The 27,633-nt window shown below is 35.0% G+C and overlaps 1 protein-coding gene across 1 annotated transcript in view; it reads right to left on the bottom strand.

The window, feature by feature from the left end:
* Positions 1-1,898: 1,898 nt before the first annotated feature.
* Positions 1,899-27,633, bottom strand: part of Cmc1 (C-X9-C motif containing 1) — a 71,445-nt gene continuing 45,710 nt past the window's right edge. Inside the window, exons 3-4 of the mRNA XM_047530644.1 lie at positions 5,132-5,222; positions 1,899-2,209 (exon numbers count right to left, since the gene is read on the bottom strand). Coding sequence (XP_047386600.1) covers positions 2,089-2,209; positions 5,132-5,222 — 212 coding nt within the window. The 3' untranslated portion in view covers positions 1,899-2,088. The remainder of the gene's footprint in view (positions 2,210-5,131; positions 5,223-27,633) is intronic.

The following is a 27,633-nucleotide window of genomic DNA, read 5'->3' on the forward strand; positions in this document are numbered from 1 at the left end:
CATCTGTGGCTTATGATGTTTAAAATGGAAAATTTTATGTCAATCTCTTATACTAGCCTAAACACTCCAAAGAGCTTCCAGTGAACATTTCTTTAATCTTAGGTTTCTTTTTACAAGATAACCCAGATCAGCACATCTATAACTCAACAATATGAAGAGTATATAACAAAAAAGCCACCTTTCCTTCCTCTTAATATATATCTTATAGCTTGAGGTAGAATTTGTTGCTCTAAAAGGAAGATTGTTTTATTGAGTTGCTCCCAAAATGGAACTTAGTTCATATGTAGAGCAGTGACATACCTATGTGATACATTAGAAAATAAGTGGGGAATTCAGACTTAAAAAGCTAAATAATTGAATCATGTAATAGCAAAGTAATGATCTCATCCAGAAAAGCAACTTGGAAAAAGTAAATTTTAAAGGATAAAATCCTGTGAATTGTTATTTACAAACAGAATGTAATATAAGCAAAGGTACCAGTGAGCAAGCAAAGTACAACTGCCTTAGTCCAGTAAGTAGACCTGAGTGTAGTGAGGCATGAATAAAGTCTACAATGAATGATTTTGTTTTTGCTATGAGAAAGAAGGATGAGTGTACTATATAATTTGTCTAGCACCTATGGAGGATGTTACCTACTACATAAGTAAATTTTACACATAAAATTGAAGTTTCCTTGTGTAAAACTCTGGATTTGATCCCCAACAAAAACAAAAAATTTGAAGTTGGCTACTTTAAAATATATTAATAGACTGTATATTTCTACCAGCTTCTGTAACTGTTTTGCCTTTTTCCCATTTGAGTCATTAAAAAAAAGAATGAAGGTTCTGTGCTTTAGGAAATGCACCAATATTAGAAGGCCAATGGAGGACTATAGGCTTATTAGTCCCTATTCTGTGTGGTTTCTAGATTTTGATATTTGCTTTGTTTTTGTTTGCTCTACTAATCTCCCTCCTTTTGATCTGTGGTCTGGTAAAAATGTAGTTTGTATTTCAAATAAGAGTAAAATCATTTTTTAGTTAACTCAGTATGAGTAAAGTGGGAACTTGAACATCCATTGATTCTTTTGTGGGGGGGCTATTGCATTTCTAAGTTCTTTTTCTTCTAAGTCATCTATTTCATGGGATTGGGACCAAAGTTAAATCTTGTTTTGGCAATTACATTTCTGTTTTGTGATTTTAATGACGGATGTGAAAATATAAAACGTATTTATCTGTAAACTGGTTATACTGGCTGTGGTGCAGAGCTAATAGCTCATGGGAGAAGAAATGACTTTTTAGTATTAAATCAACCTGGGCTCCAAATTATGGCATTGAGACAAAAATTTATTACACTACCTCCTGAATTCACTACTGTGTTACAAGGTGTTTATTCATCCTCATTAAAGGATGAATTTTTAAAATAAAAAGTTATTTTCAATAGTCAAGTTAACATAATTAACTTGATCAAGAAACAATTTCAGAAAAAAACTTCCCTCAAAGAATATAAAATTAATTTACATATACTTATCTGTGTTTTCAAATAAGCTTTACAACTTACTACCAATTAGAAAGCATTTACCATATCTGAAGCACTGTCCCATATACTGTTTGTACTTGCTATACTCATCAAATTCTCACAACAGTTTGAGATTCACTTTCATAGTTGAAAATGGTTAACAGGTTGTGGAACTTCAGGATTCTGGTTCCTAGCCATTCTGCTATACTGCCTAGTGATTATCAACACCTTTGAAAGTTCTTTCTGCTTTCATTTAATACTTTTGATCCCTATGATTAGCCATTTGCCTATACAATGGAAAAAGGCATTGTCCATATGAAACGCTGGAAGTCATTAGCACTGTTTATAGTGTTTATAATTGTGGAAAAACTTGTGAAAAATCCAAAATGATAAGGAAAACCACGTCTCATTCCAATATTTATTCCTATAAAACAATTTAGTAAAACAATTTTGAAATAAAGATCTTTATTTCATATAATATTAATATTTTCATAATTAGAATAAAGCAGACACATTCTTGAGTCCATTATTTCAGATGATTTATAGTATAAAAGACTGCCATTAATATGAGATTCCTGTCATTTGAATATCTGTCTACATGCTTGTAGGAAGCTTCTGTAGCCTTTTCTTAGTAGGAATTCCAGTTTTTCTGAATTCTTCCCTTTCCTTCAGGTATTCCATTTTGCATTCTTCATAAAAAGCTGGATCATTATAGCTACAAGAAGGAAATGAAAATCTTTTTTAAAATTAATAACTTTACAAGCAATAAACATGAGCTTACTTCAGTGATATTCAGATATCCAGTTCATCAGGTTCAATCTTATATTTTTAGAAGAGTTTTTAATATATTGGTCACAAATTCAGTGTGAGCATTAAGTTATCAAATTAATGGAAATATAAAGGCCTAAAAATTCTGTTGTTTAACTGTACATATTAATATAAAAATTCTTTTAGAGAGTGCACAATCAGAATTGAGCAATGAGAAGCACAGCTCCTATCCTCAAGAAACTTATGGTATTATAGGGCAGACAAGTAAGACTAAACTACAATTAAGTGTAAAAAGTGCTGTGACAGATATGACCCAGTACACCACAGAAATGAGAAAAGAAGTCATGAAGGAATGCTTGAGACAAATTATGTAGGACCAACAGAAATCTATGTAAGTGGCCCACAGATGAAGAAAAGCTGGGGTGCATGGAGTAGTAAAGTGTATTGCTACTACTACAATGGATTACACAGCAGTAAGGGCCTGATCTAAACATGGAATGTTCAAGGACCAAATAATTATAGCCATTTATGCCACACTGAGAAATTTAAATCTACCCTAAAGGCAATACGGCATGATTAACAGAGAAATCAAAATTTTGTATCTTTGGATGAATCTGACAGCATATTGCAGATAGGATAAAAGGGAGCAGCAAGGTTAGAATCAGGATGTCCAATAAATAATCCAGGCAAGAAAGAATGAGGGCCTAGGCCAAATGAGGAGCTGTAGGAGTGAAAAGGAAAAATTAGATCGGTGAGACACAGGAAATCACCAACTGGAGTTAGGAGACAACTCTTAATTCACAAAGACACAAGATGCAGGTAGAGCAAAAGAGAGTCAGGTTCAGTTTGGGACCTGAAGAAAGCAGAAAAATTTCATGATCTATAAGTTATTTAATCCATGGGTACAAACTGAACTTTCTCAGATTTAAGAATGAGAGGAAAACCCAGAGAAATATCAACTTTCAAGAGTAGGTTAAGAAAGAATTGGGAGTACAAAGAAATGTCTGAGAAACAAGAGTCATTGGGAATCAGAAGAGAAATTTAATAAGTGATTGCTAAAGAAAGGTCAAGTCAAAGAGCACTGTTGGTTGGATTTGACTATTAAGAGTCTTTAAAACTCAGTGGAGTCAGGCAGAAATCACATCACAGTGTGTCAAGGAATAAATGAAGGTGAGAGGTAGAAATAAAGAAGCACAAACCACTGATATTTCAAGATGTTACTAAGAGTAGTGGTTACATTCATGGAATGTCAAATATGAACAAAGCAGAGCATTTTCTTATTCAAAGATGAAACTCTTGAGTATTCTGGGTTGAAAGTAAAATTTCCCTCAATAACTTTCCATTCACATCCTTTGTTTATTTCACTGCTTCTCTCTTTTAAAACCAACAGAAGGAGTTGTCTCTCTCTCTTCCAAATCCCTTCCCCAGATGCACTAGAACCTATTATTTCCTCATGTTTTTAGGGGATGTGAAATAGAATTCACATGATTAATATTCGGGTAACAAACAAACACCAATCTAATAACAAGTACAGACCAATAAGAGCTAACATTTACTGAGTACTACTAAATGTGTTCACATGTAGTACTTCACAATCACTCCAAGTAGAAGCACCCCTTCTTACAGTGAGGGACCCTGTCCAAGGTTACATGGCTAGCTAAACTACTGACTCAGAAGCTGAGCTCAGACTGCCCTCTCTGCAGTGTTCCTGTCTACTCTAAACTCACCCCATCTGGAGGGAGGGATAATATGTTAAGGTAATTACTATGATGACTGAATTGGAGGTAAAAATAAAATTCTTCATCAGTGTATAAAACAAGTTCAGTCATATGAAGTTTAAGAGATTATTAAATATCTCTTAGATGCACTGGGAAACAAACTGGAAGAACAAATACATCACAGAATGAACGCCTCTACAGTAAAGTGCTTAGTACTAGTTCTGGCCCAGAAGAGCTGCTATTGATAGTAACTTGGAAAAAAATGAATATTGAGTGTGTTTCCTCATCTATAAATGTACAGATGAGTTTAGATGATCTCTAAAGTTTCATCTGCAGCATTCTAAACCCTTAAGTTTATGTATACATAATTTGTTATTTAAAAAAATATGGTATTTGAATAATTATTATATTAGTTGCCTAAGAAATGTCATACCATACTGACACATGTACTTCACAGGCTTGAGAAGCAGAGTATAAAATTAAATAAGAGTTTGCCAAAAGTAAGATCTCACAGCTATCAACAGTACCCTCTAAAATATTCTGCAATATTATCTGTCAAAAATATGGATAATAAAACAAAGATAAAACAGAAAGCATCTGCGTTCAAAAAACTGCATACTTTCACTTAAGGTTTTAAGGAACTACAATGAAATATTAGCATGACATTAAAATGCTATTTTAAAATTATTTGATTAACTTCAAAAAATCTAAATTTTATGTTTTTTATGTGATTTATTGCAATTTTTCTAGGAATTAAAATTCTATAAATCACAATGCTTTCAAAGTTCTTAGAGATATTCTAATTCAGTTTCTATTATGAAATAAGCAAAAATTAGTCAATAATATATTCTATAAACCAACCCTTCAATGAAAAGGGATTATTAGGTCATATGTAAAGTCATATATTTTTGTTTGCTGACATTTTTAATCATATAATGTTGACAACTTGAAAAAATTTGTTCATAAATATGCTGTTTTTTTTTCTTTTAGAATATTTTTCAACATGTTGAAATTTTAGATTTAGCCAAAAAGGTGAACAATTTGGTTGGGTGGGATACAGAATGTATAACCTGTAATAAGTTAAGTCACACACACACACACACACACATACACACACACAGAAGCACAAACACTTTGAGGTAACTACTTACTAAGCAGTTAGACATTCTTTCAATGCAGAATTTTCTTTCCGGCATTTTACTACCATAAGGATGCCAGAGTCCTTGCAACAATTGGTAAAATCTGAAATTTAAAAATTTGAAACAAAAATAACTTGAAATTATATCAATAAAATTTTAATAGCTCTAAATTATTAATATTATTTAAACTGTGCCTTGCACACAGTATATGCTCAACAAATTACATGCACACTAATAAAGGGCAGAATGAGTACTGTTCACTTTGTAGAAACAAATGAAATTTGATATGAGTCAAGACCTCTAGGTAAAGCTGAGGAGGTTACCTAGAGACAGAATGTAGATTCTCAGTAGCACTTCTAGTAGGAAAAGGGCATGTTCTAGGGGAAATAAATACTTTTAAGGAGTCAAAGGGGAATTGTTTCCAGAGACTGATGTCTAGGCTCAGCGTGTCTTCTCAGTACATGACAGAGGTGGTAGATCCCAACCTGATGGCATCAAATATCCTCTTTCTTTTAAATAACCTAGTAATGGTATGGTAACTTCCTAGTATTTCATTCTAAAGTCAGCTCTAGATTTCCCAGATATTTCAAATGGTTTTCTGTTTAAATTTCCGTTCCAGTATCTTACCTTTTAAATTGCACTAGTACCTTTGGTATCTGCCTTTTCAGGACTACCAACCCAGGAAAGTTTGGTGCCATATTCTACCCACAATGAGGTCACTTGCTACTCTGTCTTGTGTTAGGTCAGAATCAGTCCTACCATCCTGTCCACTATTTGGAGCCACCTTCCTGAACTATTCTGGCCCTTCTTTTGACCCTGGCTGCTTCAATTCTAGGCTGTGCCACCTCTGATCTGCTGTCAAGTAACCAGCCATTTCGATTTCAGATTTTAAAACATGACATCGGTCTCACAAAGAAGCTGTAGACAAAAAAAAAGTTCACTATCTCTTATAACTTTATATGATCAAGATTTCCCTCATTCCTTGAGTTATACATTATCCTACCAGTTACTGAGGAACCACAAATTACAATTTTCAAAATGCAGCCAGGAAACTTGAGAAGTCTTCATGAGGCCACATACCTATAATAAGTAACAAAAAATACTTTTAAACCATAAACAATCAAAACTGAGACTTGTTAAATGTGTAAAAAACTCATTAGAGGGACTTGACTGGAACAAAAGCACTACAGCATAGATGTGTATCCACCACAGCATCCTAGCTACACTATGCAAAAAATTGTGGAATAGGAACAAAGACAAAGAATGCAAGAAATGATTTTAACTCAAATAATTTAATGTGCATGATTACATGAAATTATGTGTGACATGTAATATTCCCCTTCACAGTCACACAGAATGGGCTCCCATTGTTTTTCTTGTTCAATAATAGCAGCACTCCCACCATTTACTTTCATTCCCAAACCAGCCTTAACTTAGATAACCTCACAGAGTATCTTTTTCTCCCCAACTATAAATGTTCCTGTGCAGATGAGCTGGGCCGAAAGGCCAAATCAATCCAATGGAAATTGCCTTGTGTCCTTCAACTATGGACTTCCTACAATTCAAAAGGCAAAGCAGACCTGCAGCCAATTCACCTTCAGTGAAGACACTAAGGAGTGTAGCTATCAAAAAGGCCATTAACTTTCACTTTGGAATGCCTATCTCTTCCTATATGGTTAATTTTTCTACTTCTAATGCTGTACCAAGATGTTAAGATTATCCCAAATAAAAACATGAGCAATACTCAAAGGAAATGTGCACACAAAGTTAATCCAGAATTGATTAAACTAGATAAAACCTTCTTTAAAAGAATTGTTGTGTTCAGGAGTGATAAACAAACTGAATTCCCTTGTACCACCTGACCGTTACTGTCACCTCGTTATACCTACTTAGAAGACAGATAATGGCATCATGAATACTGCATAATGAAAATATCCTGAAGACAACAGAATGAATCGGACATAATTTTCCTTTGCTCATATATGAATACACAACCAATCTAATTCCACATTATGCACAACCACAAGAATGGGATCCTAATTGGAATGGGTTGTACTCTATGTATAGTTTGTCAAAATATACTCCACTGTCATATATATGTAAAAACAACAAATCAAAAAAAAAAAAAAAAAAAAAAAAAAAAGATGTAGCTGACCAAACCACAGTCCTTTTCTGGAAAACACACACACAATGGCTGTATCAAGAGTCCACCTTTTGGATTAAAAAGAAAATATTTTTATTTGAAAATTTCAACATAGAATGCTTAGTCACTGCAATTTTTTAAGATTTGTTTTCCCTGAAATGCAAATCAAAACTATACTGTTTTCATCTCACTCCAGTCAGAATGGCAATCATCAAGAATACAAAAAATAATAAATGCTGGAGTAGATGTGGAGAAAAAACAACACTTTTACACTATTGCTAGGATTGTAAATCAGTACAACCACTATGGAAATCAGTATGGAGGTTCCTCAAAAGCCCAGGAAAGGAAACCACCATAAGACCCAGTTATATCACTCCTCAGTATTTATCCAAAAAAACTCAGCATACTGAGTCCACATACACAAGGAGTTTTATTCACTCATAAAGAAGAATGCTGGAACTTGAGACCATCATGTTAAGCAAAATAAGCCAAATTCAGAAGGTCAAGAGTCATGTTTTCTCTCATATATGGAAGCTAGAAAGAAAAAAGGAAAAGAAAGGTGGGGTAAGTCAGTCTCATGAAAATTGACGGGAGATAGAGGAAAGGGAGAGGAAAAAGAGATGGGAAAGGGGAAATAATGGGGAATAATACTAACCAAATTATATTATTATATTGTGTGCATGTACAAATATATAACAACAATCCCTGCCACTACATACAATTATAATGCACCAATTAAACTATGGAAAAAAGATGTTTTCCCTAATATTAATAAAAATGCCATTAGTAGGGAACTGATGGAAGATGGCATTTATGTGTTCTGATCATATTAAACACATAGTCTATATATTTTCACACTTGTCCAAATTTCTTCTGGAGTAGTTATGACTGACTGGCCTGAAGCCTCAAGCTGTTTATAAGGTTTTTGTCATTTGTTTAGCAACAAGATTTTAATGAGGATCCTTCTTTCATCCTACATTAGCATATATTCATATAATAGTGATGTTGCTAATATTGCAAACTGATTTCTAAAATGGTATTATGAAACAACTCATAATTAAATTGCTTCTATCTTTCAATTTTATATCAACTGTTAAAGATAGTGTACAATTGATTCTACCAATAATTTAATTTTAATTACTATTAAAGATTATGAAAATAAAATTTCATTCAATTAAATATAGGTAATGAAAATGAGTATCAGTAAACAGAGTAGCAATGTGGATAAAGTGTTCAGTTATTCTAAAGTTTAAAGGAATAACTCAAGACCTTTACTCTTTAAAATATCAAGAACATGAAATTTGTTTTTCTTTTGTACAACCTTCATTTCTCTCAAAGAAACGACTTAGTATCATATAATAAAGCATTGTTAAAACTATTCTTTGAATAAATAAAACTTGGATTAAAAATATCTATGAAAACACTAAAAGTTTAGTCTATTTTAACAGGCAAAATAATCATTCATATTGCAATCTGATACCAGTGCCTTATAAAATTTTCAGTTTACTATATGAAAAAATTTGTTAACAATGTAAAAAATCAATTTATGGTGCACCCAAATATATTTTAATATTTTACCTTTAATTATAAGCTTCCTTAATTAGGCCAATGATAAGTACTTATTGAGCAACAACTGTGCATGAAACAAGATATCAGACACTTCTTTTACATTTTTTCTTTGCACTTAGTGAGTTTCACACAACATATTATTTTGAAAATACAGTTACCCAGTTAGAAATAAAGCATTCACTGAGAATGAGTTTCAAAAGATAGCAGGTTAAAAAAAAAATCCCTGTTATTTCACATCTCTGACTAGAACCACTGTTTATATCTCCATTGTGATTTTTAAATTAATTTTTTCACATCTTCAGTTATAGCACTTATCTGTAACTTACCTGTAGTTTTCTTTCCTTAACCAGTATTTCTTAAGTGTTTTTTTTCCCCACATTACAAAAAGGAAGCTATATCTAGATATAATATAATGTAGAATTTTTATACACAAATCATATGCAATATTTCCATGACTACGACATCATAATGACTTTCATCTTTAAACTGGGAACTTCAAATTAAATGAAAAATATTTAGGAGGTTCTGTTTATTAAAGATCATGGCAGAGTAGATTTCCAAATCACCCAAATTCAAAGCATATTATCTGCAAATGAAAATCTTAAAAACTTGGAATGGAACCACCATTTGACCCAGTTATCCCACACCTTGGTTTATACCCAAAGAACTTAAAATCAGCATACTACAGTGAGGCAGCCACATCAATGTTTATAGCAGCTCAATTCACAACAGTCAAGCTATGGAACCAACCCAGGTGCCCTTCAACAGATGAATGGATAAAGAAACTGCAGTATATATACACAATGGAATACTACTCAGCCATAAAGAAGAATGAAATTATGGCATTTGCGGGTAAATGGATGGAACTGGAAAATATGCTAAGTGACGTAAGCCAGTCCTGAAAAAACAAAGGTCAACTGTTCTCTCTGATATGTGGATGTTAAGTCATAACAAAAGAGAATAGGGAGGGAAACTATAGAAATTCATTTGATTAAACAAAGGGGAGCAAAGGGAAGGAAGGGTGAGGGGAATAGGAAAGACAGCAGAATGAATGTCATAACTTTCTTACGCTCATAAATGAATACACAACCAGTGTAACACCACATCATGTTCAACCACAAGAATCAGATCAAAATTGTAATGGGTTATACCCCATGTGTGTATAATATGTCAAAATACACTCTACTGTCATGTATATTTAAAAGCAACAAATAAAAAAAGGAAAATCTTAAGCACAAAACATTTCCTATATAAAACTGGATAAGAATAAAGTATTTTTACATTTTATTTATAAATTTTTAATTATTTTAAATATTTAAATGATTTTATTTATTATTTGTTTATTTAGTGGTACCAGGGATTGAACCCAAGGGTATTCTAACAGAAGTTCTAAATTTATATATCAAGAAAAGTTCTCTTTTATGTGAAGATTTCTGTAGTGAAAAGTCTAAACATCAGTCCCTGTAGACAATGCCTTAGTGCAGTGCTGCTCTCAGTGAGCATCCTCCCTTTCAGAAGCTGTGAAGCATAAAGTGTCCATAGACAACAGGCAGTCACCCTCAGTCTTGAGCTCACCAGTTTCAGTGCAGTGAAGAAGGCCTGAACCAAGGCAGAGATAATGAAGACAACACTTCTGTCCTTTGCTTTCTAATGACTGACTGAAGGCAACCAAGGCCATACAGCACATTACTCTGCATAACCAACAGCATGGACAGGATTTCAAGAGGTTCATGAAAAAGATTTTGTAGAGGTTTTCAAGATGGCGGACTAGAGGGCGGCTGCATTTCACGTTGCTCCAGGATGCAGGATTCAAAAGAGGATATAGTGAGAGGCTTGGGACCAACTCAAAGCCCCCGGGTGAGTCTCTCCCTTTGGGGAGGCGTCCCGGATGGGGCCGTAGCCCCGGAACGCAGGGAACTTTGTGAAGTAGAGTTGCTCGGTGAGACGCCCCTCCCCCCACAGGAGCGGTAAACACGGACAACTGGGATCATCGTAGAGGAGGCGGCTCAGCACAGCGCTTGGACTCGGAGCAACCACTGGGGCTCCGGGCGGCTGCCTGAGGAGGAGCTGCGTGGTGAGCTGTTTGAACTCAGAGCGAGCTCTCCTGAACACCGGGAGGTTGCCTGGAGGAAGAGGAGGAGCGCGGCGGGTGGCTTGGTCTAGGAGTGACTACATCAGAGCCACAGGCAGTTGCCAGAGGAGGAGGCGAGTGGCGAGCTGTTTGAACTCAGAACGACTGCTCCTGAACACCAGTGGCCTGCCTGGAGGAGGAGCGCGGCGGGTGGCTTGGTCTAGGAGTGACTGCATCAGAGCCACAGGCAGTTGCCAGAGGAGGAGCTGCGCGGCGAGCTGTTTGAACTCAGAATGACCCCTCCTGAACACCGGTGGCCTGCCTGGAGGAGGAGCGTGGAGGGTCGCTTGGTCTAGGAGTGACTGCTTCAGAGCCACAGGTGGTTGCCAGAGGAGGAGGCGAGTGGTGAGTTGATTACACTCAAAGCGACTGCTCCTGAACACTGGTGGCCTGCCTGGAGGACGAGCACGGTGGGTCACTTGATCTCGGAGCTACTGCTCCTGAAAACCCAGGGGGCTACCCGGAGGAGGAGGAGGAGGAACAGGGTGGGTCACTTGGACTCGGAGTGACTGCCTAGGGCTAAAGGCGGTTGGCGGGAGGAGGAGACGCGAAGTGAGTTGCTTGGACTCCTAGTGACTGCGTCAGAAACCGGGCCGCTGTCCAGAGGAGGAGGTGTGTGGCGGGTCTCTGGGTCTCAGAGATATTGTACGGGGCTCCAGGTGGCAGCTCAGAGGAGGGGCCGCATAGCCAGGCGATTAGGTGCAGGCTTCTTGCTGGAAGAGCCGCACAGAGACACGCCTAGGGGCGAAGCGAAGTTTCCAGGACTGCAGACAGATTCTCTGGGAGAGGCAGCCTAAGGAGACTCGTCTGTGAAGGGTGAGGCTCCCAGGCCCAGGAGGTAGGTCTGGGCGCCTGGGAACGTTGCAGAGGAAGGCAGCCCAGCCCAGGCGGTAGATGTAGATTCAGGGGAACCTCTAGGAGGACAACTGACCAGCGAGACGTCCCCACCGAGTGAGTCTTCCCTGCCGGGGGAGGTTTTCACACAGGGACGGTAAAACCAGAGACACAGGCACAAAAAGGCCTTGCCTCAGCCCACAGCCTAGTTCCCCATTGGATGACCATTGGTCAACAAGTGGAGGCACCTCTGCCCACTAGCAGGGAATATACCCCACCTGAGGGTCACCACCCCTAGAGAGGCAGCTTCCTTGTGGAGCACCGCATTATCAACTTCCTCCAAGACTTCAGGCTACTGAAGGATAAGAGGGGATATACTAGCAATCTTCAGGGACATTATAAGTCAATAAAGGAAATCTGCAATATCTTAATGACCCACTGATTCCTGAACAATATGAGAAAACAAGGGAAGAAAATGCCCCAAACAAATCTAGATGTTACATCAATAAAATCCAATGACAGCATGGCAGAAGAAAGGACAGAAAGGGAGTTCAGAATGTACATGATTAAAATGATTAGGGAAGCAAACGATGAGATGAAAGAGCAAATGCAGGCATTGAACGATCGCAACAATCGACAGTTAACAGAGCAAATTCAGGAAGCAAAAGATCATTTAAATAAAGAGAGATATTGAAAAAAACCAAACAGAAATCCTTGAAATGAAGGAAACAATAAACCAAATTAAGAACTCCATAGAAAGCATAACCAATAGGATAGAACACCTGGAAGACAGAACTTCAGATATTGAAGACAAAATATTTAATCTTGAAAGCAAAGTTGAACAAACAGAGAAGATGGTAAGAAATCATGAACAGAATCTCCAAGAACTATGGGATATCATGAGAAGGCCAAATTTGAGAATTATTGGGATTGAGGAAGGCTTAGAGAAACAAACCAAAGGAATGAACAATCTATTCAATGAAATAATATCAGAAAATTTCCCAAATCTGAAGAATGAAATGGAAAATCAATTCCAAGAGGCTTATAGGACTCCAAATACACAAAATTACAACAGACCCACACCAAGGCACATTATAATGAAAATACCTAACATACAAAATAAAGACAGAATTTTAAAGGCTGTGAGAGAAAAGAACCAAATTACATTCAGGGGGAAACCAATATGGATATCAGCAGATTTTTCAATCCAGACCCTAAAAGCTAGAAGGGCCTGGAACAACATTTTTCAAGCTCTGAAAGAAAATAGATGCCAACCAAGAATCTTATACCCAGCAAAACTTACCTTCAAATTTGACGATGAAATAAAATCCTTCCATGATAAACAAAAGCTAAAAGAATTTACAAAAAGAGCGCCAGCATTACAGAACATTCTCAGCAAAATATTTCATGAGAAAGAGATAAAAAACAAAGAAGCAAATCAGCAAAGGGAGGAATTATCCTAAAGGAACTGTCAAATAAAGGAGGAACCAAGATGTGTCAAAAATTTTAAATATGAACCAAATGACTGGGAATACAAATCATATCTCAATAATAACCCTGAATGTTAATGGCCTGAATTCATCAATCAAAAGACATAGACTGGCAGATTGGATTAAAAAGAAAGATCTAACAATATGTTGCCTGCAAGAGACTCACCTCATAGAAAGAGATACCCATAGACTAAAAGTGAAAGGATGGGGAAAAACATACCATGCACCTGGACTCAGCAAAAAAGCTGGAGTATCCATCCTCATTTCAGATAATGTGGACTTCAAGCCAAAGTTAGTCAGAAGGGATAAAGAAGGACATTTCATACTGCTTAAGGGAAGCATAAATCAGCAAGATATAACAATCATAAACATCTATGCCCCAAACAGTGGCTCATCCATGTATGTCAAACAAATCCTTCTCAATTTTAGAAATCAAATAGACCATAACACAATAATACTAGGTGATTTTAACACACCTCTCTCACCACTGGACAGATCTTCCAAACAAAAATTGAACAAAGAAACCATAGATCTCAATAACACAATCAATAATTTAGACTTAACAGACATTTATAGAACATACCATCCAACCAAGAGCGAATACACTTTCTTCTCAGCAGCACATGGATCCTTCTCTAACATAGACCATATATTATGCCACAAAGCTAATGTCAGCAAATACAAGAAGATAGAGACACTACCTTCTCAGATCATAATGGATTGAAGTTACAAATTAATGAAAGAGTAAAAAACAGAAACTACTCCAACACCTGGACATTAAACAATATGCTATTATATGATGAATGGATAACAGAAGATATTAGGAAGGAAATTAAAAAATTCTTAGAGGTAAACAAGAACAAAGAAACATCATATCAAAATCTGTGGGACACTATGAAAGCAGTACTTAGAGGAAGATTTATTTCATGGAGCGCATTAAATAAAAGAAGTAAAACTCAAAAAATAAATGACCTAACACTACAGCTCAAAGCCCTAGAAAAAGAAGAACAGACCAACACCAAAAGTAGTAGAAGACAGGAAATAGTTAAACCGAGAGCTGAAATCAACGAAATTGAAACGAAAGAAACAATACAAAAAATTGACAAAATAAATAGTTGGTTCTTTGAAAAAATAAACAAAATTGATAAACCTTTAGCCACACTAACTAAGAGAAGACGAGAGAAAACCCAAATCGCTAAAATTCGGAATGAACAAGGAAATATCACAACAGACACGACTGAAATACAAAACATAATTAGAAGCTATTTTGAAAATCTATACTCCAACAAAATAGAAAATTTCGAAGACATCAACAGGTTTCTAGAGACATATGAATTGCCTAAACTGAACGAGGAGGACATAACACAACTTAAATAGACCAATTTCAAGTAATGAAATAGAAGAAGTCATCAAAAGCCTTCCAACAAAGAAAAGTCCAGGACCAGATGGGTTCTCAGCCGAGTTCTACAAAACTTTTAAAGAAGAGCTCATTCCAATACTTCTCAAAGTATTCCAGAAAATAGAAGAGGAGGGAACCCTCCCAAACTCATTCTATGAAGCCAATATTACCCTGATACCTAAACCAGACAGAGACACATCAAGGAAAGAAAATTTCAGAACAATATCCTTAATGAACATCGACGCAAAAATTCTCAACAAAATTTTAGCAAATCGCATACAAAAACATATTAAAAAGATAGTGCACCATGATCAAGTGGGTTTCATCCCAGGGATGCAAGGTTGGTTCAACATCAGGAAATCAATAAATGTCATTCACCATATCAACAGACTTAAAGTCAGGAATCACATGATTATTTCGATAGATGCAGAAAAAGCATTTGATAAAATACAGCACCCCTTCATGCTCAAAACACTAGAAAAAATAGGGATAGTGGGAACATTCCTTAACATTGTAAAGGCCATCTACGCTAAACCCATGGCTAATATCATTCTAAATGGTGAAAAACTGAAAGCATTCCCTCTAAAAACTGAACAAGGCAGGGATGCCCTCTTTCACCATTTCTATTCAATATCGTCCTTGAAACTCTAGCCAGAGCAATTAGACAGACCGAAGAAATTAAAGGGATACGAATAGGAAAAGAAGAACTCAAACTATCCCTATTTGCTGATGATATGATGGTATACTTAGAGGAACCAGGAAATTCCACCAGAAAACTTTTAGATCTCATAAGTGAACTCAGTAAAGTAGTAGGATATAAGATCAATGCACATAAATCTAAGGCATTTTTATACATAAGCGATGAATCTTCAGAAAGAGAAATTAGGAAAACTACCCCATTCACAATAGCTTCGAAAACAATAAAGTATTTGGGAATCAATCTCACAAAAGAGGTGAAAGACCTCTACAATGAGAACTACAGAACACTAAAGAAAGAAATTCAAGAAAACCTTAGAAGATGGAAAGATCTCCCATGTTCTTGGATAGGAAGAATTAATATTGTCAAAATGGCCATACTACCAAAAGTGCTATACAGATTCAATGCAATTCCAATTAAAATCCCAATGATGTACCTTACAGAAATAGAGCAAGCAATTATGAAATTCATCTGGAAGAATAAAACCCAGAATAGCTAAAGCAATCCTTGGCAGAAAGAGTGAAGCAGGGGGTATCGCAATACCAGATCTTCAACTCTACTACAAAGCATAGTAACAAAAACGGCATGGTATTGGTACCAAAATAGAAAGGTGGATCAATGGTACAGAATAGAGGACACGGACACAAACCCAAATAAATACAATTTTCTCATACTAGACAAAGGGGCCAAAAATATGCAATGGAGAAAAGATAGCCTCTTCAACAAATGGTGCTGGAGAATTGGAAATCCATATGCAACAGAATGAAACTAAACCCATATCTCTCACCATGCACGAAACTAAACTCAAAATGGATTAAGGATCTCGGAATCAGACCAGAGACCTTGCATCTTATAGAAGAAAAAGTAGGTCCAGAGCTTCAACATGTCGGCTTAGGACCAGACTTCCTCAACAGGACTCCCATAGCACAAGAAATAAAAGCAAGAATTAATAACTGGGATAGATTCAAACTAAAAAGCTTTCTCTCAGCAAAGGAAACTATCAGCAATGCAAAGAAAGAGCCTAAAGAGTGGGAGAAAATCTTTGCCATCATACATCAGATAGAGCGCTAATCTGCAGAATCTATAAAGAACTCAAAAAACTCTACACCAAGAATGTAAATAATCCAGCTGACAAATGGGCTAAGGAAATGAATAGATACTTCACAGAAGAAGATCTACAAGCAATCAAAAAACATATGGAAAAATGTTCAACATCTCTAGTAATAAGAGAAATGCAAATCAAAACCACCCTAAGATTCCATCTCACCCCAATTAGAATGGTGATTATCAAGAATACAAGCAACAACAGGTGTTGGCGAGGATGTGGGGAGAAAGGTACACTCTTACATTGCTGGTCGGGCTGCAAATTAGTGCAGCCACTCTGGAAAGCAGTATGGAGACTCCTTAGAAAACTTGGAATGGAAACACCATTTGACCCAGCTATCCCACTCCTTGGCCTATACCCAAAGGACTTAAAATCAGCATACTACAGAGATACAGCCACATCAATGTCCATAGCTGCTCAGTTCACAATAGCCAGATTGTGGAACCAACCTAGATGTCCTTCAATTGATGAATGGATAAAGAAACTGTGGTATATATATACAATGGAATATTACTCAGCCATAAAGAATGATAAAATTATGGCATTTGCAGGCAAATGGATGAAACTGGAGAATATCATGCTAAGTGAGATAAGCCAATCTCAAAAAACCAAAGGAAGAATGATATCGCTAATAAGTGGATGATGACACATAATGGGGGGTGGGAGGGGTTAGTGTTGGGGTTGGAGTTGGGTTTAGGGAGGGGGGCAGGAATGGAGGAAGGAAGGACTGTATAGAGGGAGGGGAGGGGTGGGAGGGGTGGGGGAGAAGGGAAAAAAATGGCAGAATGAATCAAACAACATTACCCTATGTAAATTTATGATTACACAAATGGTATGCCTTTACGCCATGTACAGGCAGAGAAACTGTATCCCATTTGTTTACAATAAAAAAAAAAGATTTTGTATATAGTTCTAAATTTATATACATTAGTTTATAAAACTATAAAACAAATGCCACCAGAGTCAGTGATTACAGCTGTTTGGCTTTTGGAAAGAATCCAATATAAAAGTTTAGACAAAAGCTAAATATTATAAATAAGGCCAGACTAGATGAGAAGTTAGTTAATTAGGACAAGTTCAATTAAGTTGAAAAAAGTGTATCGATGAGTCTTTTCCAGCAAACATTCTAACCAAAAATAAAAGGAGCTCCTTGAATAATTCTCCATTGGATCCTCAGAACTAATATCTCAAATGGAAGAATATAATATGCACTGTTTACAAGAAACATACATTGAAATAGTGGCTTCTTTATTGCACTCATAGCTTTAAAAATATTTTGGTTTCCAAATATAAATCTATACTACTGCAGATGAGAAAGTATCAAATCATGTTATTACCTTAATGTTTGAGAACAGATCCATTTGGAAGTATTACATCAGCTTTTTCTTTAATTTCCAAAACACAGCACAAAAGAAAAAAATCACCTACATTCCTGTCTTCACAATGCAACAATAGCTAACATTGCTGATTATGTACTAGGCATCTCCAATGAGTTAATGTTTTATATGTACTAGGCAAACGTGTAATTAAAAAGTGCTAAGGGCTGACTCATACCCACTCTGAAAGTGTACGGAAGGGGCAGGTGGAAACACAGAATGGGAACCCCAGACATAGTCAAGAGAAAATTCCCACTTGCAGTACTTCTTTTTTTGGTGGTACTTGGAATTGAAACCATGGCCTCACACATGCGATGTAATTCTACCACTGAGCTACATCCCCAGGTCTTTTCTATTTTATTATTTTTTTATTTAGATACTGGAGATTGAACCTAGGAGCAATCTACCTCTGAGTTATATCCTCAACCCTTTTATTTTGAGATGGCGTCTTTCTAATTTTCCCAGGTTGTCCTCAAATTTGGGATACTCCTGCCTCATCTTCCTGAGTAGCTGGGACTAAAACATGCGACATACTTTCAAGCTAAGATCTATATAGTATGTTGGCTAAAGAGGAAGAGGAACAGTATTTGAACAAAGGGACAAGCACAGGAAAAAGGTAGGCAGATGAACAGGCAGGGTATGTTTTATGGAATAATTTAGAATGGTTGTAACATGCATTGTTAGGTTGTGTGTGTGTCCATGTACACATGTGGTGGATATGAAGTGAAAGAGGAAAGACATGCACCAAGGGTGACCTTTAAATAGTGTTAAAATGTTTAGGCTTTGTCCTAAGGGCAAAGAAAATCCTCAGAAGAGTTTTAAAAACTGGAATAGCACCATAATATTTTCTTCTGCAGAAAACTGAAGAGTAGACAGGGGAAACAGAACTGAAAATAATAATAAAACTGTCTAGAAGTTAGTTCAATAACCCAAGCAAGAATGGCAAAGGGGCTAAAATGGCAGAGGAAGTGGGAACAGGCAGAAATGGATGAATAATAACTGGAATGTGAGAGAATTAACAGGACTTATAATTAATCATGAGGGTAGTAGATGTAGGAGTCAAGAAGAACTCCTAATTATTTTGTTGGGTACACAATAGCAATTTGAAGACACAAAGACCAGAAAAACAATCAATCAAAAACACTGTATGTGTAAAACACAGCCATATCAAAAAAAAAAAAGGACTATCATATGATCTTGCTGTTTTAGTTGGAGCCAGTGGAGGAAAATAAATACAGAAAATAAGTTCAGGCCACATTCAACTAGAAGGTCTGTGAAACATCCAAATGGTGTTGTCCAGCAGTATAGACATGCATCTGAACCAAGTTGGGGATGCTGTTTTAATACTGCAAGGATGACTGTTATGACTTATTCCTTCTTAAAGGCGGAAGGAAGGAAGGAAGGAAGGAAGGAAGGGAGGGAGGGAGGGAGGAGGGAGGGAAGAGGAAAGTTGACATTTTTTAATAAAAATATATTCTATTTTGAAATTATCAAATAGGTTCATTGGATCTTTGTAAAAAGCTAAGAAATAATATAAAACAGTGACCTCATTTTCCCTATAGCTTGTCACAGTTTATTTCACTATAAGCATTACTGCATCATGATTTGTCAGTTATAGAATAATGGAACGGCCTAGAATGATGCAACAATGAGATAACCTTCATTATTACATCATTTTCACCTTAATTCTGTAATGTACATCATTCATGAAGTTTTTTAAAAATTAGTTTTTCAAATTTTCTGGCTTTCCCTCAGCAAAGTTGAGATTTGAGGGTTTCTTTTTTTTTTTCTCCTTTTTTGCCTATGTTAGACAGAATAATGTGCCTGAAGATATTCAAGTCATAATTCCTGGAATGTGTGAATATATTATGTTTCCTGGCAAATGAAAATTAAGATTGCAGATGGAATTAAGGTTGATAATCAGTAGACCTTCAAATAGGAAGATTTTCCCAGATTATCTGGGATGGTCCCTAGTAATCAAAAGGGTCCTTAACAGTAAAAGAGAGGCAGAGAAGAGACATAATAGTGGCAGCAGAGATAACTAACTTGCTAGCTTAAAAGGTGGAAGAAGGGAAACACCAACCAAGAAATGGAGATACCTCTGGAAGGTGAAAAAGGCAAGGAAACACACTTTGCCATAGAGTTTCCAGAAAGGAACACAGCTCTACCAACATCTTGAGACCTATGTCAGAATTTAGAACTACAGAATATTGAAAAAAAAAAAAAAAAAACAAACACAAAAGTGTGTTGTTTTAAACTACTCATCTTGTATAATTGTTATGGTAGCAATATAAAACAAATACATTTCCATAAGGAAGAAAAATGACCAGAATATGTTTCACAATTATTAGATGAATTAGAAGAATGTGAAGAAACTAACAGCAGCACTCTGGACTTCAAAGGTGGTGCAATTGATCACATAAGCACATAATAATCACATAATCACAGGCTATGAGTCTTCAGCTGATAATAGCCTAGATGAGTTTTCTCAAAACCAGGAACTGAAAAGTGACTAATAAAATTTTAAGGACAAAAAGAAAGTATAGTATTCTCATTCCATTAGTCATTCAACAGAAGTGACTTTTTATACAGCATTATACAGTACTATCCCATTATACTAAAAGGACATATGCAGTATTCATTCATCTTTTATGTTATCTGTGTGCTGAAATGTACTTGACCAAATGTTGAAGGCAGGTATATAAACAATTTGACTAGGAGTATATAGTGTTTATAGTGTTTGTAAGTCTAAAAGTTAAAATGTCTTAAAATTATGGGGTAAGATAGTCATTATCACTTCAGCAAAAACGAACTAAAATGTTTTCAAAATATCACATTTTAAAGATCCAAGTACCAGAAAAACAAGCTTAATGGTAAACTAGAACCTATTAGAGATACATTTTAAATCTGAAATTACAAAATAGATATATTCCAAGTTCATGATAAGCAGCCAGTTGGATTCAAAGGACAGTGACCAAGTATAATTCGTTCAAAACATGAAAAACATGGAATAAAATTTGGGGCTTATTATGATTAAATTATCATTAAAACTTCCAAAGACAATATCCCTTTATTCTTTATAAGTTATCTGTAAGAATTTTGAAATATAAAGCTAAATAAATGGTGTCCATTGGATGTGTTTTTTTCTGGGATATTTTCAGTTAAGGAAGGCTTGGTCACCAATGTCAAATGCTAAGATGTTTTACTAAAAAGAGAAGAGAAAGGCATACATCAGCTTTCATGATAAAACTTGTAAATCTCATATTGCTATCCAGAAATATCTTTGAGAGCTGGGGATATAACTCAGTGATAAAGTATTTACCTAGCATGCATGAGGCTCAAACCCCAGTACTAACAGAATAAAATAAAATACAAATCAGAAACATTCTGATTCACATAATGCCAAGGTAGAGACTGGAATAAACAAAAATCCTTACTTACATCTGATGCATTAAACACAGTTTTCATTTTCAATTCTCTAGGATGGTTATGCCCTAAAATCAAGTGGTCATTAAATATAAAATGTAATTTTTAACTTCAATATGTTTGTTTATTAAGTAGTTGTATCTTTGTCAGGTCAACTTGGGTTAGAACTATACTGTGCAACATGATAAGACTAGTCACACATGGCTAGTGAGCACTTGAAGTATTCCTAATCTGAATTCTATTATATTAAGTATAAAATACATACTGGATTTTGAAAGCTCATGATAAAAGAGGAAAGTAAAATATTTAATTAATAATTTTTACAGCAATTGCAGTTAAAAAGATATTATTTGGATATGTTATTAGATTAAATAAAATGCTGGCATTAATTTTACCTTTTTAAATTAATTTCTCATCTTAAAATGTGATTACTATATTTTTTAAATTATATATTTGCCTTGCACTATACTGTTCCATAAAACTTTGTGATGATGGAAATGTTCTCTGCACTTTCCAGTAGTGTAGCCACTGAGTCACATGTGGCTTTTGAATACTTGAAATGTGACTAATGCAATAGAAAATTTGAATTCATTTTAATGAAATTTAAATAGTCACATGGGTCCAATAGCTACCATAACATTAGACAAAGCAGCTGTAAACATTTTTAGTTCCCTACACTTAAGGTGAGATACAAACAGGCAGCTGGTGATGATTTGGTTCTTATTTGAATCATTTTAGGCTTTAGCTTTCCTTTATCTTCTTTAGTTTTTCTTAAAGCATATTTTTCTATCCATTCATCATTTTTTAAGTCTATTAAAATACCTAATGAAAATAAAATGCTTAAGGAAATCAAACCTAAAGTGCTATGAATAATCATTCAGGAAACTACCTGCGTGGTATTCAACAAACAGCTGAATAAATAGATAAGTGAACTAAATGAATGACTGTTCAATTTATAATTCTGATTTTCTATCAGACTTGAGTTGATTTAACTCACCCTTATATTTTAAAATATGGTTTTATTTAATAATCTCTCCCATTGCTCTCATCTAATGTCTTATTTGTAAATTTTTGACTGCTGTTTATCATCATTTCTTCAGTCTAGTTCAGATTATTTTCAGAATCTGTCCAAAAGTTCAGAACAAACAAGCAAAAATCTGTAACATAAAACTTCAGAGTTTCACAGAAATTAAATCTGAGAGGAATAGTTGAATTCATTATTTCAGTTTATTAGAATAAAAATTTAATAAGATTAAAATGTGATTCCTACAAGGAGTACTTAGTATGTAGTATTTGAAACATAATAATTTCTGTTCATAGAAAGTCAAATATCAAAGAATCATTAGCAATTCTGAATGGAGTCTTAAGTAATTTTTGATTTATTTCTCCACAGAAGTAATCGTTTTAATTCAGGTGGCCTCTTTCTTGGTTTTCCCATTTTTCCATGTAACTTCACTACTATTTTCCAAGTATTTTAAAGTGTCAAAAATAAAACATTAACAGTAACATAATAATGACAACTTAGATATACTGAAAGTTTATTATGTGCCTGGCAATACACTAAGTACTTTATTAGCTCATATAATTTTACAGACCCATTAAATATGCATATTATTACCTTCATTTCCCAGATGAGGAAACTGAGCTTTAAATAAGTTATATCTCCAAGATCACATAATGTGGCTTACAGACTAGTTTAAAACCAAGCCTAATAAGTACTATGACTCTACTTACTCCTTTTTATGATCAGAACCCAGGAAAAAACTCTACACCTACTAGAAAATTCTAGCCCACAGAATAGAGGCTAACTCAGGCCCATTTTCTCATATGATGTCACAAGACAGACCTCGCAAGCAAAGAGCAATGGCTCAGCACACATCAAACATTACCATAGAAAAAATAAGGCAGCAATCACTGCGGGCTTTTTTGTTAAATGGCAACTTAGCAATCATCTAAAATAAAATAGCATCAGATGCCTTAGCTCTCTGAATCTTATAACCTGTTCTTCAGAATTCCTATAAATATACTTAAGTATTTTAAATGGGAATTTTACACATTAGAAAGTGGCTTCTCCAAACTGAATACTATGTACTAAATTCTGTTTCAGATTTTAAGTATTACCAGAATTTTTAAGGTATACAATTAGCACAGCAGAGCCTAGTGTGGCTAAGCTAACCATCAAATCACCCTACCTTATTAAAAGGACATGAGATGCCCTAGTATCCCAAATAGCAGAATCCTTCAGCATTATTGACTACCGAGGTGAAAGATTTAGAAAGTGACAAGGTGAGACAATTATTAAGTGAATGTTTGGCTTATGCCACATTTTTCTCGCATAGAAAAAAACTCTGCTCTTCAATGTTTAAAGAAGAAAAAGAAAGAAAGAAAAAAAAAAAAAAAAAAACTACCTGTTAATAGGTATGCACACTTCTGAATGCAGAGACTTCTGGGTTTCCTTGCCATCTCCCAGTGGGTGCTAGGCTTTTCCCCATTCCCTTCACCAAAAGGGGAACAAAAGATTTTTCTTTTTGTCCTTGCAAGTGGTTTTACAACCCATCCAGAGGATGAATACAGGCATTAAGTATGAACAGTAATGGGCTCAGTTAACAATTAAACACTTGTCAAGTGTCCTGGAAAGGACCAGCTGCCTTGTTCTCAGTTCTGCAATCTAAAAGGCTGGAATGAGGAAAACCATAGAGGTCACTTTAAACTCTTAATTCAGAAAGTTCTTCCTACTCCATCTTATTTATTTAAACATTTGTGGTGATAGAAAATTCATCTCAAAAAGTGTCCAGTCCCATTGGATGTGTGTTGGGGATGAGAGGAAGAGACTACAGTCTGAAAAAAGCTAGAGTAAGTTTAATGCTGCCTCTTCATCAAATATTATTAAAAACAACATTGTACTTTTGCCTCTTCTCTTGGCTCAGAGCCAGTTTGAACATTACTGCCTTCTCTTCATTGGATGTGGTTTCTGTATTACCAACAAATCCTAGTCACTCTCCATAAAATAAGCTGGTTACCAAATCTACCCATTTGACAATTTACTTTGAAACAGTTTGGTATCTGCCTTTTTTAAAAAAAAGTACGATCCATAAAGATAATGTTTTTTCAAATTCAACCACAGTAGAAACTTTAATAAGATATAAAAATAACGTAGTTGTGTGTGTGTGTGTGTGTGTGTGTGCGCGCGCGCGCGCGCGCAGGCATGCATATATCTTTCTTAACAAAACTAAATAAATAGGTCCCTATTTATAGGGAATCATTAGGAGAATAAAATCATTAGTCATTCCTCATTTGGTCTTCTCTCAGTTGAAACAAGAAATATTTTTACAAAAGTGTGACTTTTGGTCAAATCTAACATCAAATCTAACATGGTTACACAACTACCAAAGTGGAAATATTGTGCCATGAAATAATATACAGCCATTAAAAATGCTTAAAGGGAATGATTTCCAAGATTTTTTTCTTTTGCCAAGATAAGGTCTCTCTATGTTGCTCAGGTTGGCCTGGAACTCCTGGGCTCCAGTGATCCTCCTGCCTCAGCCTCCCAAGTACCTGGGACTACAGATGCATGCCATTGCACCCAGCAATGTCCAAGATTTAAACTGAAAATAGTAAAATGTATTATATTATAAAATATTATTGTTTCTGTTTAGAATACACACCACACACACACACACACACACACACACACACACAATGTGTGTGTATCTATAAGCAGAAAATGGCTGTGGAAGAACATTAAGAAACAGGTAATTGTAGTTATCTCATAGGAGGAGAGCTGGTAGTCTGGGGGACAAGAATTGAAAAACACACTTGTAATGTGTCCTGGTACTCTATACACCTTACAAAATGTTAAGAAATAAAGAAAGAAATAGCTCTAGGTGAAGGGAGAGGAAAGTGAAGTCCAGCTAAGAGAAGCCTTGGCTTTCGTGAGTAGAGTGAAAAAGCCAACAATCTATTTTTACCCCAGCAAGGCCTTTTCCCTGAATTGCTACTTAGCAACTAGGTGGGAAACCCCACTACATCTCACTAAGAACTCCCCATTCATCACACTTTAGGGATGATTCTGCATGTGTAGGTTAATTTCATTAAATGCTAATTGTTCCCAAATATAAATCTGAACATTACTTTTTGCAAAATATAAGGCTGCATAGGTCAGAACTATTCCTCTCATACCATTATCAAGTGAAAAGTACTATTCTGAGGTAGAATGACACTATAAAAAGTCACACTGTTCGCTTTCTTTTAATTTAACACGGTCACACCAACTGCCAAAATGGAAGAAATCTAACAATGACAATATGTGCTACCTTCTTAGTAAATAGGTCTAAATTCTCAGTTTTAAAGAAAAGAAAAGTGGGGTTACTAAAAGACAAGGTATACTAAATTTAATTAGATATTTAATAAGTATAGCATATCCCTAGTTAACAAGGCAAATTGATCCTTTCAGTTCTGGCTGCAGTTTATTTAAAGACTTTACAATTTTACTACTTAAGAGCAAGTCCTATGGAGGTGTTATCTCACCATTTATATTTTTACAACACTTATGATATTGCTATCACACTCTTAAAATAAATGAAAAGCCCATGCCACATTTCAGGCCAATATAATGCTACAGACTCTATTTTTATTTCTGGAAATAAACATTAAAATAATTCTGTATTGCTCACTTCTTTCAATGTTGAACATAAAAAAAAAACATAGTAAAGCAGGTTTTGTTAAGTCCCAAGTATACTGGAAAAACAGATGTTTAATCACTTGGTTTTAAAATTGGGCACTAGAAAATATATCATTATAAAAATTCTGACAATAGTATTTTATGACAAAATTATTATGCTATTAATTTTCTATTAAATTGTGATTTATTAGTCTTATACTTTAAAGATTAGTCTGTGTATAGAACGAATTTAGTGGTGCATTTAATGAGACAAGAAGGTAGAAGGATGAACATGAAAAGATTATTTTATATTGTAGTGCATGAGCTATTTGATGATTCTAACATAGTCCAAAAGAAAGCTTCTCTCTAGATTGATCATGGTTCACTTAACATCACTGAATATCTAATACCTCCAACTCAATTAATTCTCACCTGATTAAGATCAGACTGATATTCAAACTAAATCATCTCTCCAGTCAAGTAGAAATCAATATTTCTGATTTTACTTTTAAATTACAATAGAAAGTAAAATGCATGCATCTTCAATATGCCGAGTAGCTTTTCTATTCTAGTCTACCATGGCATGGATAACACAGTTGATTAAAGAATTATTCTAATTTGAGCACCAATATGTAGCAGAATCTGATTAATTTGAACACAGAGATGGAATAAAGTAATTAAATATACCTTATACAGGGCAAATAGAAAATTGACATAAAATAAACTTGACTTCTTTAAAACAAACCTGTTTATCAGCTCAAGTAGTTAGGAATATAGTTTTATTAAATATTGATTACTCTCAAAGAAAAGGGTTGTGTCAAGCACAGATATTTATAAAGCGGGCAAGAAACAGCTCTTTTTATATCATGTTCTTCCACCACTACTCCCTCAAACAAGCATGCACATCCCTAAAAGAACCAAACTATTTCTGTATCACTTTTCCAGAAAAAGCAGAACATACTGCCCCATCCCTATTGATGAGGAAAATTAGTAAGTCTAAAAATAATACAGTGTTTATGTATTTGTAATTAGTGTCACTAAAGAGAACATGGAATGAATTTCACTCCTCTTTCTATTCTTTATTTCCCTTCACATTTAAGACAAGAGTAAAATCCAATTATTTGCTGGATTAATTGAATAGAAGTAAATGTTATATTTATTACCAGACTCAAAAATTCAGAAAATTTTCAACAGAATATTTAAGAATGCAAAAATCACAACAAACTGTACCAGTTTAATAGCTGAACACAATACAAATTAGAGCCGTGTGTACCAAAATTGAATAGCTATACAAATCTTTATATATTTGTGTATATAGTAAATATTTTATATACAAAATGTTTTATATCAAATGGAATATATAAAATGTACTTTTTTCTAAACTTCATGGACTAGGTTATTAATTACACATTAAGTAGTCACAGGTGTTATTTAACTTAAGTGTGCTCTTTCTAGTTTTATGAAAGAAATAAATACCTTCATAGAAAAGAATATGAGGAACCAAAAATCACACAAGTTAATCTGGAAGCATAGATTTCCAAAATTCATATCCTATGAGAAACAGCCATATAAGTTACTTATAAACTATAACTAAGACCATTAAAATGATAATCTCTAAGATTTATATATTCCAAGGTTGGGCTGCCTAAGGAACTTGGAAGTTGGGCCACTTGCATATTAAATA

Source organism: Sciurus carolinensis, chromosome 17 (genome assembly GCF_902686445.1).
Source record: "Sciurus carolinensis chromosome 17, mSciCar1.2, whole genome shotgun sequence".
Taxonomy (NCBI): domain Eukaryota; kingdom Metazoa; phylum Chordata; class Mammalia; order Rodentia; family Sciuridae; genus Sciurus; species Sciurus carolinensis.